The sequence below is a fragment of the Scyliorhinus torazame genome, chromosome 17 (assembly GCF_047496885.1).
Source record: "Scyliorhinus torazame isolate Kashiwa2021f chromosome 17, sScyTor2.1, whole genome shotgun sequence".
Lineage (NCBI taxonomy): Eukaryota > Metazoa > Chordata > Chondrichthyes > Carcharhiniformes > Scyliorhinidae > Scyliorhinus > Scyliorhinus torazame.
This window is the reverse complement of record NC_092723.1, coordinates 76,793,839-76,806,508: the sequence shown is the minus strand read 5'-3', so window position 1 is coordinate 76,806,508 and position 12,670 is coordinate 76,793,839. Positions and strand designations below refer to the sequence as shown.

The following is a 12,670-nucleotide window of genomic DNA, read 5'->3' as shown; positions in this document are numbered from 1 at the left end:
CCTCCTTTTCGAATGTTCCGTAAAGCCTATCTGATTGATCCTTTGGTCATTTAACCTAATATCTCCTTATGTAACTCGGAGTCTGGTTTTGTTTGAAAGTGCTCCTCTGTGAAACGTCTTTGGACGTTTTACGACTCTGAAGGTGCTATATAAATTAATGTTATGATTGTCACCCACATGCTGAGACGTTCAATCATTTTTGCTCTGCCTCTCATGTGTTTGCTCTTTGTTCACAGACTGGACTATTCTGGAATTGCCCTGCTTATCATGGGCAGCTTCGTACCCTGGTTATATTACTCCTTCTACTGCTCCCCACAGCCCAGGCTCATCTACCTCGCCATCGTTTGTGCTCTGGGAATATCAGCCATCATTGTTGCTCAATGGGATCGTTTTGCGACTCCCAAACATCGGCTAACAAGAGCAGGTGAGAGTCTTGTCGCGGTCAGTATGGTGGGAATGAAGGATTAGAGAAACAGAGCTTCAAATATCTCATCAACTCCATTGCATCAGCTTTCTTATCCATATGGTTGGATATTAATGGCAGAAATGACGACCAGTATCATCACCTCCACACTCCGTCTAGCTTGCTTATTTCTTCAGCTGTCTGTATCATTCACAACATGGGCTGGACTACTAATGTCATAGCTGATTACAAAAAGAAACACACACTTGATCAAATTCTTTGTTTCTTCACCTCACATCTCACTACATGGCTCTGTGTATCTGATACTGACTTGTCTGCGCAGTATAATGTGCACAGTCATTTTATACCCAGTGTAATGTGCAGAATCTGTGTAACATGTACAGTCATTGATTCTGCATATGACCGTGCACACACTGCATAATGTACAATCAATGTGTGTATTGGGCACAGTGAAATGTTTAATTTCTGTGGGTAGTGAGCACAGTCCATGTGTGTGGGTAGTGTGCTTGTTCTGTAGTGTGCGTGTGTCGTGTACGCGGTTCATAGTGTGTGGGTAGTATGCACGGCATGTGGGTAGTGTGTAGTGTGCATGGTTCATGAGTGTGGGTAGTGTGCGGTCTGTAGTGTGCGTGGTTCATGTGTGCGGGTAATGTGCGTGTTCATGTGTGGGTAGTGTGCGTGGTTCATGTATGTGTGGGTAGTGTGTGGTTCATGTGTGTGGGTAGTGTGTGCGTGGTTCATGTGTGTGTGGGTGATGTGTGCGTGGTTCATGTGTGTGTGTTGGGGCAGTGCGTTGTTCGTGTGCGTGGTTCGCGTGTGTGGGTAGTGTGCGTGGTTCGTGTGTGGGTAGTGTGCGTGGTTCGTGTGTGTGTGGGTGATGTGTGCGTGGTTCATGTGTGTGTGTTGGGGTAGTGCGTTGTTCGTGTGCGTTGTTCGTGTGCGTGGTTCGCGTGCGTGGTTCGTGTGTGTGGGTAGTGTGCGTGGTTCGTGTGTGTGTGTGTGTGGGTAGTGTGCGTGGTTCATGTGTGTGTGGGTAGTGTGCGTGGTTCATGTGTGTATGGATAGTGTGCGTGGTTCATGTGTGTGTGGATAGTGTGCGTGGTTCATGTGTGTGTGGATAGTGTGCGTGGTTCATGTGTGTGTGGGTAGTGTGCGTGGTTCATGTGTGTATGGATAGTGTGCGTGGTTCATGTGTGTGTGGGTAGTGTGCGTGGTTCATGTGTGTGTGGGTAGTGTGCGTGGTTCATGTGTGTGTGGGTAGTGTGCGTGGTTCATGTGTGTGTGGATAGTGTGCGTGGTTCATGTGTGTGTGGGTAGTGTGCGCGTGGTTCATGTGTGTGGGTGATGTGTGCAGTCTGTAGCGTGCGTGGTTCATGTGTGGGTAGTGTGCGCGGTCTGTCGTGTACACTGTCCAGGTGTTTAATGTGGAGATGCAGGCGTTGGACTGGGGTGAGCACAGTACGAAGTCTTACAACACCAGGTTAAAGTCCAACAGGTTTGTTTCGATGTCACTAGCTTTCGGAGCACTGCTCGTTCCTCAGGTGAATGAAGAGGTATGTTCCAGAAACATATATAAAGAAAATGTGACATGAATTTGTCTATATATATATGTTTATGGAACATACCTCTTCATTCACCTGAGGAAGGAGCAGCGCTCCGAAAGCTAGTGACAGCGAAACAAACCTGTTGGACTTTAACCTGGCGTTGTAAGAGTTTGTACAGGTGTTTAATGTTATTGGGCATGTTGTCACCTCCCAAATCCATTCCCAGCTTTCTTTAAATTCCAGGGTAGGTTTCCTCCAGTCAGCATTCTGCCCCAGCCATTGTACGGAAATGGCTGTTATCAGAATCCCAAGTGACATCCTATACGACAGGGACAAAGGCAAAATTCCCTCCTTGTCCTTCTCAACTTGGCTACAGCCTTTGACAGAGTTGACCCACACAAGCTTCCTCCAGAGTCTCTCCGCTGTTGTCCAACTGGGTGGAACTACACTTGCCATAGCTACCTGATCATGGCTAGAATATAATTTGCAATGACTGCTCCCACACCGTTTGTTCTTGTATCCCTCAAGGGTCTATCAATGGACTCTGCCGATTCCTCATTTAAATGCTGCCATGCTGTGATGTCAAACGCAATCTCAGATTCCACATGTCTGCTGACAACACCCAGCTCTCCTTCACCAACTTTTTCCACTCTCCTTTCTCAATGTTCTGACAATTGCCCAATATGCAATACTGAATGAGCAGGGATTTTCTCTAACTAAATATTGGGAAGGTCAAAGCCACTGACTGCAGCCCTCCCTCTGGTGACTGTTTGAGACTGAACCAGAATGTTTACAACCTTGGTGTCACATTAGGTCCTGAGATGTGCTCCTGCCCACTTCTGCACAATCACTATTCCAACATCTGCAACATCACCCGACTCTGCCGCTTCCTCAGATGATGTGCTCCTATAATCCTCATTTGAGTCATTGTTACCTCTTGGCTTGATCATTATAACACATTCTGGACCAGTCTCCCGTCTTCCACCATCCCAAACTTAAGCTCATCCTAAACTTTGCTGCCTGTATCCTAACGTGCTACAAGTTCTGTTAACTCTAATCATGCCTATGCTAGCCGTTATTGGCTCCAAGTTAAGAAAGGCGATTTTAAATGTGTGTTTATTTTTGTTGCAATGTGAAGGAGAGTACTTCTAGCACAGACACAGAAACAGCAAAGAGCCTGCGGCATCTCAGACAGCTGTCTGCATTAAAACAAACAAAGATGGCAAAGAAAACCGAATGAATAGTTGCAGTTCCCCCATGGACCCTCACCGCTCTCCTCGCTGCTTCCCGTGGCCTCTCGCTGCTCCTGTCACCGGTTCCTCACATCCTCCACTCACTTCCCAAAACCCATCATCACTTCCAGGGCAGCTGGAGGGGAGTGGAAAAGAGACGCAAAAGGGAAGGCAAGGGGCTGAAGAGAAGCGTGGGGCAAGGGAGTGGACAGTGGGTGGGAGTGAGCGAGCAGGGGAAACAAGCGATGAGTGGAATTGGGGGAAGTGAGAGGGAGTGACGAAGGAGCTCCACTGGAAGTGGGATAGGGAGCATCGGTGTGAGGGAGTGGAGAGGGGCTCCAGTGGAAGTCGGAGGTAGTGCGTGGGTGGGAGGGAGTGGAGAGGGGCTCCCGGGGAACTGGGAGGTAGCGTGTGGGTGGGAGTGGGGAGGGCCTCCAGTGCAAGTGGGAGGTAGTGCGTGGCTGGGAGGGAGTGGAGAGGTAGTGTGGGTGGGAGGGAGTGGAGAGGGGCTCCAGGAGAAGTGGGAGGTAGTCCGTGACTGGGAGTGGAGAGGGGTCCAAGGGAAGTGGGAGGGAGTGCGTGGGTGGGAGTGGAGAGAGGGGCTCCAGGAGAAGTGGGAGGTAGTCCGTGGGTGGGAGTGGAGTGGGGTCCAGGGGAAGTGGAAGGTAGTGTGTGGCTGGGAGTGGAGAGGAGATGGGCTCCAGGGGAAGTGGGAGGGAGTGCGTGAATGGGAGGGAACAGCTAGTGGTCATGGAGGAGGTTCTATCGGGCAGAGGCATTTCACATGCACAAGGGTGATGTAAGCAGTTGGTGAAACTGCATGCATTGGTGGCCAGGATTTCCTGATTTCCTTTTCCCGTTCGGCAGTAGTTGGGGTTGCAGTGAATTGAAATACTCATCCTTGTTTTCAGATCATTCTATGGCCTTGGCCTCTGTAATCTCCTCCTGCCCTCCACGTCTCTGAGATTTCAACTGCCTAGGTCCTAAGCTCTGGAATTCCCCCTCCAAAACTTTCTCCCTCTCTTGCCTCCTTCAACTCCACCATTTTAATAATTTATCCTAAGAGTTCCTCCAGGTGCTGGGTGTCAAAGGTTGTCTGATAATCACTCCTGTGAACCATCTGAGGAACTTTTGCTATGTTAAAGGTGCTATACAAATGAAAGTTATTGTTGTGGAGACTGCGTGTGTACTGTGGACGGCCGAAGTGTAGTCTGTGCGGGCATGACATGTAGCGTGCCCCGATTGCAGAGTGTCGGGTGCCCCGATTGCAGAGTGTCGGGTGCCCCGATTGCAGAGTGTCGGGTGCCCCGATTGCAGAGTGTCGGGTGCCCCGATTGCAGAGTGTGGCGTGCCCCGATTGCAGAGTGTGGCGTGCCCCGATTGCAGAGTGTGGCGTGCCCCGATTGCAGAGTGTGGCGTGCCCCGATTGCAGAGTGTGGCGTGCCCCGATTGCAGAGTGTGGCCTGCCCCGATTGCAGAGTGTGGCGTGCCCCGATTGCAGAGTGTGGCGTGCCCCGATTGCAGAGTGTGGCGTGCCCCGATTGCAGAGTGTGGCGTGCCCCGATTGCAGAGTGTGGCGTGCCCCGATTGCAGAGTGTGGCGTGCCCCGATTGCAGAGTGTGGCGTGCCCCGATTGCAGAGTGTGGCGTGCCCCGATTGCAGAGTGTGGCGTGCCCCGATTGCAGAGTGTGGCGTGCCCCGATTGCAGAGTGTGGCGTGCCCCGATTGCAGAGTGTGGCGTGCCCCGATTGCAGAGTGTGGGGTGCCCCGATTGCAGAGTGTGGGGTGCCCCGATTGCAGAGTGTGGGGTGCCCCGATTGCAGAGTGTGGGGTGCCCCGATTGCAGCACCTATCATTGACATCAGTGTTTGTGCATTGTGTGTTCATTCCTCTTCCATGTGTTTCTCCAGGTGTGTTTCTCGGTCTTGGCCTGAGTGGAATTGTCCCTACTTTACATTTCACCATCGCTGAAGGTTTTGTAAAAGCGACGACTGTTGGACAGATGGGCTGGTTTTTCCTGATGGCTGCGATGTACATCACTGGGGCTGGCTTATACGCTGCTCGAATTCCAGAACGATTCTTCCCTGGCAAATGTGATATCTGGGTAACGTACAGATCAATTCTTCAATCTGTTATCATCCTGTTACTAGAACAGACCTTGTCCAGATCAGCGAGCTTCGAACAGCCCTAGATGCCATCCCCAACACTCAATAAACTCCAAATAAACAGTCTTGCATTTCGATCTTTATACTTCTCCAAAAACTTTCATGAATTATGGACAATTTCTCTGGTGAATTGTTAGCAACGTAAATGTCAAAAGGTTGCAACTCCTTTCTGGGTCATAATATGATGACGATTGCTCCCTCGAATCTTCCCCATAGATAAAGTGAGTATCAGTAGGCTGTTGGCTCTTACTGGCAGCAATTCTGAACCGCAACCCTGTCTATATCTACATGCACCACCCCAATGCAGACTGTGGTATAACCATCAGGTTAGGGAACCCGTAGTCAATTTAATACCTCCTTGTCGGGACTCTATGAGTCGATAATCCGGTTGATTGGAGGTGTCAAAAATACAACTTTATTGCTAATTATTCACTTGAATACACTTCAGTAAGTACTGAATCAAAACTTAGAAACAAAATATCGAACAATACATAAAAGGGGCAAACACTTGGCAAAAAAGCATTAAACATAAAAGCATAAAGAAATCACTTTCAACACAAACAAACTAATAGGATGATTCAAGAATTCAGAAACGAGACCTCGATCACGAGGTATTTTAAGGGAATCCTTATCTGTGGTCTAATCCCTCATTTACTCACATTGATTTCTAATTCTCGCTTGGGTGGGGTGCTCTTTTGGAGGGTCGGTGCACAATCGATGGGCCGAATTGCCTCCTACGCTGTAGGGATTCGATGTTAAAGACAATTGCAGTGTGGATTCATTACCGCTGCACAGACCAGCTATTAAACGGTGGAATTCCCTGCTTGCCATGATTCAGCTGTTTGGTGCATTGTTTCACTGTGGCAATAAGTGAGCCCTGCACCTTGTTTTTAATCAATATAGATATTTTTAGCCTTGGTTCAACGGGTAGTTAGCTTTTCTGGTTAGGACAGTTAACTCTGTTTCTCTCTTTGTCATGCTGCCAAACCAGCTGAGTATTTCCAGCATTTTTGTTTTTATTTCAAGAGTTCCAGTATTTTGCTTTTGTTCTTCCCAGAGTACCGTCAAATCAAGACAGAAAACCAGATTACCTGCTTCGTATCGCATTGCTGTTTGTGGGAGCTTGCGGTGCACAAGTTGGTGGCCACATTTCCGACATTACAACAGTCACCGCACTTTGAAATTTATTCATTGGTCTATGAACATTGAGGTCACGGGAGATGCTATAGAAATGCCAAATTTTTCTAGATTGCTTAAATAGTTGATTGTGAGCAATTGATGCAGCTACTAACTATTTCTTCACAATGCTGAGGCTGGCTTACTGACCAACACTTTTCCTTTTCTCTACCCAGTTCCAGTCACACCAACTATTTCACGTCCTGGTGGTAGTCGCAGCCTTTGTTCACTTCCATGGCGTTTCCAACTTGCAGGAATTCCGATACGGGCTGGAGGGAGGTTGCACAGACGATTCATTGCTCTGAGACTCGGGACTCCCGTAGAAAACTCTACCAACGAGGCCGAAAGTGCATTGAAACTTTTTCTTCATTTCCTTTTTTTTTCAAAACAAATAAATGTTCCCTTCTTGCCCTCCCTCACCTCAGAAACAAAAGAAATGGAAATGGACAGCCTCTTTTGTCAGAGAAATGGGTGAGGGTTGGGGAATGGAGGAAATGCTGAGAGAGGCTGGGCAAATGCTAGTGTGATTTACCCCCCCCCCCCCCCCCAACACCCCATCCCTTCTCCCCTCAGTCACAGTAATGTCTGGCGGAGAGTCCTCAAAGAGACAGTGACACTGGGAGCTCCTGTTGACCAACTCTTCCGCACATAAAATAAACTCGGCCTCGCAATACTGTGCCCAGTTTGTTCTTTGATTAATGGGAAGTCCCTGCCCTGTCTGAGGCCGGAGTAATCTTCGACAGTACTGAGCACTTTCAGATTATGTTAGGTCACTCATTCTGCTCTGCTCTTCTCCCTCAGTCGCCAAGATCTGTTAGCAAGGATTGTGACTTAAGTGCGGTGGAGGGGGAAATTAAACCTAGTGGTATGGTAGCTCTGGCGTGCGGGCACTTTATATTCATTCGTGTATGTGGAACAGTATTTATTTTAAGGGGTTTTCTGATTGCCTTTATAGACATGTACATTTCTTCACAGGCATTGTAAGTTAAATCTTGGTGGGGGTGGGAGGGAAGGATCTATTCTTTTGTATATAGACAGTGTTGAAATGGATGCACTGATGTAGATGAGTGATCTGTATCCTGCAATAAAAAGGTTGCTCGAGACCTGACTGAACATTTCTTGATTTGTTTGTGATAAATTGAGATTACTTTCGGGATCCTTGGAGACTGATGCTCACGAGGAGGGGGAGCACTTTACTCTGCCCCTTTATCCATGCTATAAGCAAGTGCGATGGTTTTTGTGTCAGTGGCAAAAATGGAAAGAGAAGTGTTGCACTCCCGCGTCCAGAAACCCTTCACTTATTAAACTACAAATTGCAGCCGTTTTTCCACGTCTAGACCCTCCATCACCGTGCACAGTGGCAGCCATGTGTACCATCTACAAGATGCACTTTAGCAACTCACCAAGGCTCCTTCAACAGCACTTTCCAAACCCACAATCTCAAAGGACAAGAGCAGTAGATACCTAGGAACACCACTACCTGCGAGTTCCCCATCAAGCCACACACCATTCAGACTTGGAAATATGTCACTGTTCCTTCACTGTCCCTGGTTCACAATCCTGGAGCTCTCTCCCCACAGCACTGTGGGTGTATCAATGCCGCAGGGACTGCAGTGGCTCAGGAAGGCAGTTCATCACCACCTTCCCAAGGGCAGCTTCAGAATACACTAACTTGAGTGTTGATGCTGGTCACACAGCAGAAGAAATGTTTGATATTGGCAGCCACAGCTCCCCAAAGCATCACGGTCAACTTTTCAAACATCTTCCCTTGCACCGAAAAGAAATTATAGACTATCGCGAAGATCCCTCAGATATTCATATGTTAATGTATAGTTAAGGAAGTTGATGGCGGCAGAGAGCTGAATGCACAGAAGACATAATCAAAGAACATCAAAGGTATGAATGCCCAGACCCTGAAAAGCCAGGAGAGGCAGTTACTATCTAGCAGTCTCAGAAAGCAGACAGACCAGTTTCCAGCCATAGAAAAGTTACAGCACAGAAGGGAGGCCATTCGGCCCATCTTCTCCATGCCAGCCTGAGGACACCCAGGTGCCCTTTCTGATCCCACCTTCCTGCACCAGGTCCATAGCCCCGTAGCTTATAGCAAGTGCAGAACTAGGTACTTTAAAAAAGAGTTTATGGTCTCTGCTTCCACCACCAACTCGGGCAGAAAATTCCACTACCCTCTGCGTAAAAATGTTCTTCCTCATATCCCCTCTACACCTGCCACCAAGCCTGAAGGCCAAATGTTCAGCAAACAAGCTTCTAAGTCTTCGAGCCAAGGCAGTGCAGAAAACCTTTGTAACAGCAGTTTTAAAATACCTTTGCTGGACCAGGAAAAAGACGGGTCCCAGATTTTAAGTATCACCCCTGTGTTGTGTGGTAACTATAACTGGACATTCAATTTGGATGTTGTTTGGGGAACAGGGGAAATTTTACAACGTTCAGGTATCGTATAGTGTACAAAGGGATACATTCTAAAACTGCGTGTGTTTAGTCGTTCATTCATCTTAATTGCATGAGAGTATAGTCGTCCTGCTTGTGGCTATTTGTCTTTACTTTAATAAATAGTCTTTAATAATTCTTACCCAACAACTGGGCTGTTTATTCTCACTGGGATTTCACTTGGCTCCTCGCAACAAAAGAAAACTATGCACTGTTGCTAACTTTGCCTTAGTTCAATTGCTCTGTTTTTATTACCTTTGCTCTTGAGTCGCCAGGTATCTTTATGATACTGCCACGTGGTTCAAGTCCGAGTAATGATCAATAATCTAATGCACCGATTAGTAAGATTTAAATCAAAGTACATTTATTATACACAGTAATCGCTACTCGTGCATAAATTCTACGTCTAAGCTACTTCTCCAACTAACAAGCCTATACTTAACTTGGAACTGGCCCACCAGATCCGGGAAACAAATGGCCTTTAGTTTGGGTTCGGAGCCTGCGGGATTCGAAGTTGGTACAGATTGGTAGCTAGGAGTGCCTATCTCGTAGCGAGCGTTGAATTAAACTTATGATTCGATCTTCACTGCTCCGGTCACGGTCAGTGTTGGTTGGTTGTTGCTGGGTGACCCGGGCAGGACGAAGAGCTCGAAGAGGTGGGGAGGAAGAGAGCGATTTGAACTTGGTGCTCAATTCTTATAGTCCCCAGGGGCTTCCTGCCTTTCGGGGCGGCCCCTGTACCTGGCCCCAAGTGATTGGATTTTGTCCCAATCACTTGGTTCGATTTTCTCCAATGCTGGAGCTGTTCCCTGATCGATGGGCGGTCTTGAGGTGCTCGTTCACCTCCTTTTGTGTAGGCTCCTGCTGGCGCCGAAGAGTCTGGTTTTGCTTTGTGTCTAAATGTTGCTCATTGTTCCCGGGGATTGCTCATTAGTATGCAGATGGCTGGTGTTTTGTTATGCTGATGGTTGCTGGTATCGATAGTGTCTGGCCTTTCCAGAGGTAAATACACAGCCAACCTGCAGCTGCTCGTTTTTGTCTTGTTGGCTGACTTTCCCATCAGCCTTTGCTGTTCGCCATTTTGAATTGGGAGTTGGCCATTTTAAGTGGCTACATTCCCTCCTTGTGATCCTAACGCAAAGCGTGAAGGATCACATAACTATGTTGCTTTCCATTCCCTGCCCTGGGGGGGGGGGGGCACTTCCTTCATGGCCTCTGCACTGACCATAGCTATGCAAAAATCTTTAACTGACAATTCTAAGGGCACTATGTCAAGCAGGGACATGCATTACAAAACAATAAACTGGGAACCTCTAACTATTCTTAGTACAATACACTCACTTACTAGTTTCATTTCATTATTCTAACTTCCTCAACCATACAACAAAATCATAGCAGTTTATACACAGTCTTCCTGGCTTGGCAGTGAAGCTCAGGATCGTACAATTTGCTCATGAACATTTTGAACATTTCTTTATTTACAATACAAATGCAAGTGAATGCTCTTTATTAGAGATCGCGTTGGTCGGGGGTCTGGTCGTATCCGAAAATAGGGGATCTGATCCTATATACCGGGGTTCGAGCGCGGTAGGCTCTCCTCCATTTCCTTAGACGCATAGTCTGCACGATGCAGCAGAGTATCGCTAATACCAGTAAGGTTTCTATTACATGGGGCAGGGTGTACCAGGTTATAAACCTGGCACACCAAGATGGTGCGGTGTCGCTGGTGACTGGGCTCTGGGTACTGCGGGGAAGTGAAACATTAACGGCGGGGGGGCTTGAAGTCATGGGGTTCGCGTTCACGCGCAACCAAATGTCCATAAAGATGATGATCCATGTGAAGGAAGTCCACATGACTCTTCTCTTTCCTTTTCTTTTCTTCTCCGGTCCTGGAGCTTCTGGAGTTCTGTGGAAACAAGCATAGTGTCTGTAACTATCTTTGTTTAATATCTCGTATGATTGTCTGTCCTTTGGTGCCAATTATTCCCTTTATAATTGGTCACTATGTGTGACTCCCTCATTTTTTTTCCAAAAACCGAATCTTAGGACAAGACACACTTCCCAATAATGAACCAGTGCGAGCCGTCTCGCAGACTGCGCAATTTACCATCCAAATGTTGCAGGATGTAAATAGCATGTGGTTGGCAACCTAAGGGTTACCTGAAACAAAACAAACCTTTTTGAACTGAAAAGTGCCAAAATGTGGTGCGTATGGGCCGCGACGGGTAAGAGTTGGATGGAGTCCCCGGGTAGGACGGCTACCAATGCCGTATCTCTCCTACCCGAGCGTAGTTGACCAGAGGGGGGGTTCCCAGGCAGGGCGGGTCCCAAGCCGTTTCTCCACTGCCTGAGCAACCGACAAGAACGGGCAAGAAATGTAGTCATTGTGGTGGTGCTGCCTTGGTGGTTCTTTCCTTGAACCAGAAGAGCAGTTACGAACGGGCGTCTGGTACATGAACAAGTCTCTGCAGACAAGCTAGTTCCGCTGAACTAGTGTCTGGCCAATAGTGAGTCTCTGAGGGCAAGTCCTCAGAGGTTTCGGCCGAAAAGGCGGGCCGTGAAAATTTTTTTTTTCCTGTCTGACATACAACATTTAATAAAACACTACAAACAACATAAAACATGCTGCAGGTTCCATCAGAAAGGACAGTTGACCCAAGCGGTTCTTTTAAAACATCATCTGGACACCTCAGTTCTCGGTTGCGAACAAGGTCGCAAAGGGGTTCTCGGTTTGGGAGTCAGACCCAAGGTCGTCATCTTCTCCCTGGTGCCAGACTCTTGAGTGTATCAGGGCTGAAAGGGCTGCATGGTGCGAGGTTGGGTCGCTCTCGTTGTTGCGGCCGAGTCGAAACGAGTTATCTCGGTGCCAATAGTTGGTGTCTAGCTGTGTGGCAACAAAACCGGGGTCGTCCGTGTAGTTCGGTGGTTTATTTAGGAAAGTGATCATGAAGGGTTCGTAGTCTGAATCGCTGTCTGTGGGTCCTGTTGCATGGGGATAGTAGGGAGGTGTGCTGTGGCTATCGTCCGTGTCATAGTCGCTGTCTCTGCTGCTGCAGTCTGTGGGCGTTCCGGAGCGGAGTGTATATTTCGGGGGTGGAGTCTAGGTTGAGTCCGTGGTTGGGCTGGACATCTTGGGTGATGGTAGGGTTACGTTGGCTATGGGCGGGGCGTGGTGTGCTGCGTCTAGCATGACGTGGTGTGCGTGGTTAGACTGTGTTCCATATGCCTTCAGCTGGTTGATATGGAACCACGCAGTCTTACCGTTGGGGTACTTTATTTTATACACGGAAGGGCTTACTTTGTCCGCAATGGAGTATGGACCCGAGTATTTTGGTGACAGGAATGTGCTGGGGTTATATACGGAGAGCATAACTTGCTGTCCTATACTGTACTCAGTCGCATGCACTGTCTTGTCGAAACAAGCCTTGTTCTGTTTCTTTCTGGTGCCCAATTTTACTGCGGCTGCTAGCTGAGCCGTTTTAACATTTTCAACTAATTGCTGTACTGCTTTCTCCTGTGTGAGGGCCGTCACTTCGGGGCTGGTCAAGTCTAAACCTAATAAATATTCTGTGCCTTTCATGGGGCATCCGGTCATGAGGGTGTGTGGGGTGTAACCTGTGGAAGTAGAAATTGCATTACGCAAAAACATCAACGCAAAAGGGAGGATTGAGTCCCAAGTGGTGT

General features: G+C 48.0%; 1 protein-coding gene across 1 annotated transcript in view; it reads left to right on the top strand.

The window, feature by feature from the left end:
* Positions 1-7,659, top strand: part of LOC140393958 (adiponectin receptor protein 1-like) — a 60,363-nt gene extending 52,704 nt beyond the window's left edge. Inside the window, exons 6-8 of the mRNA XM_072480652.1 lie at positions 237-424; positions 5,111-5,304; positions 6,718-7,659. Of these exons, the coding sequence (XP_072336753.1) occupies positions 237-424; positions 5,111-5,304; positions 6,718-6,846 (511 nt within the window). The 3' untranslated portion in view covers positions 6,847-7,659. The remainder of the gene's footprint in view (positions 1-236; positions 425-5,110; positions 5,305-6,717) is intronic.
* Positions 7,660-12,670: the final 5,011 nt, after the last annotated feature.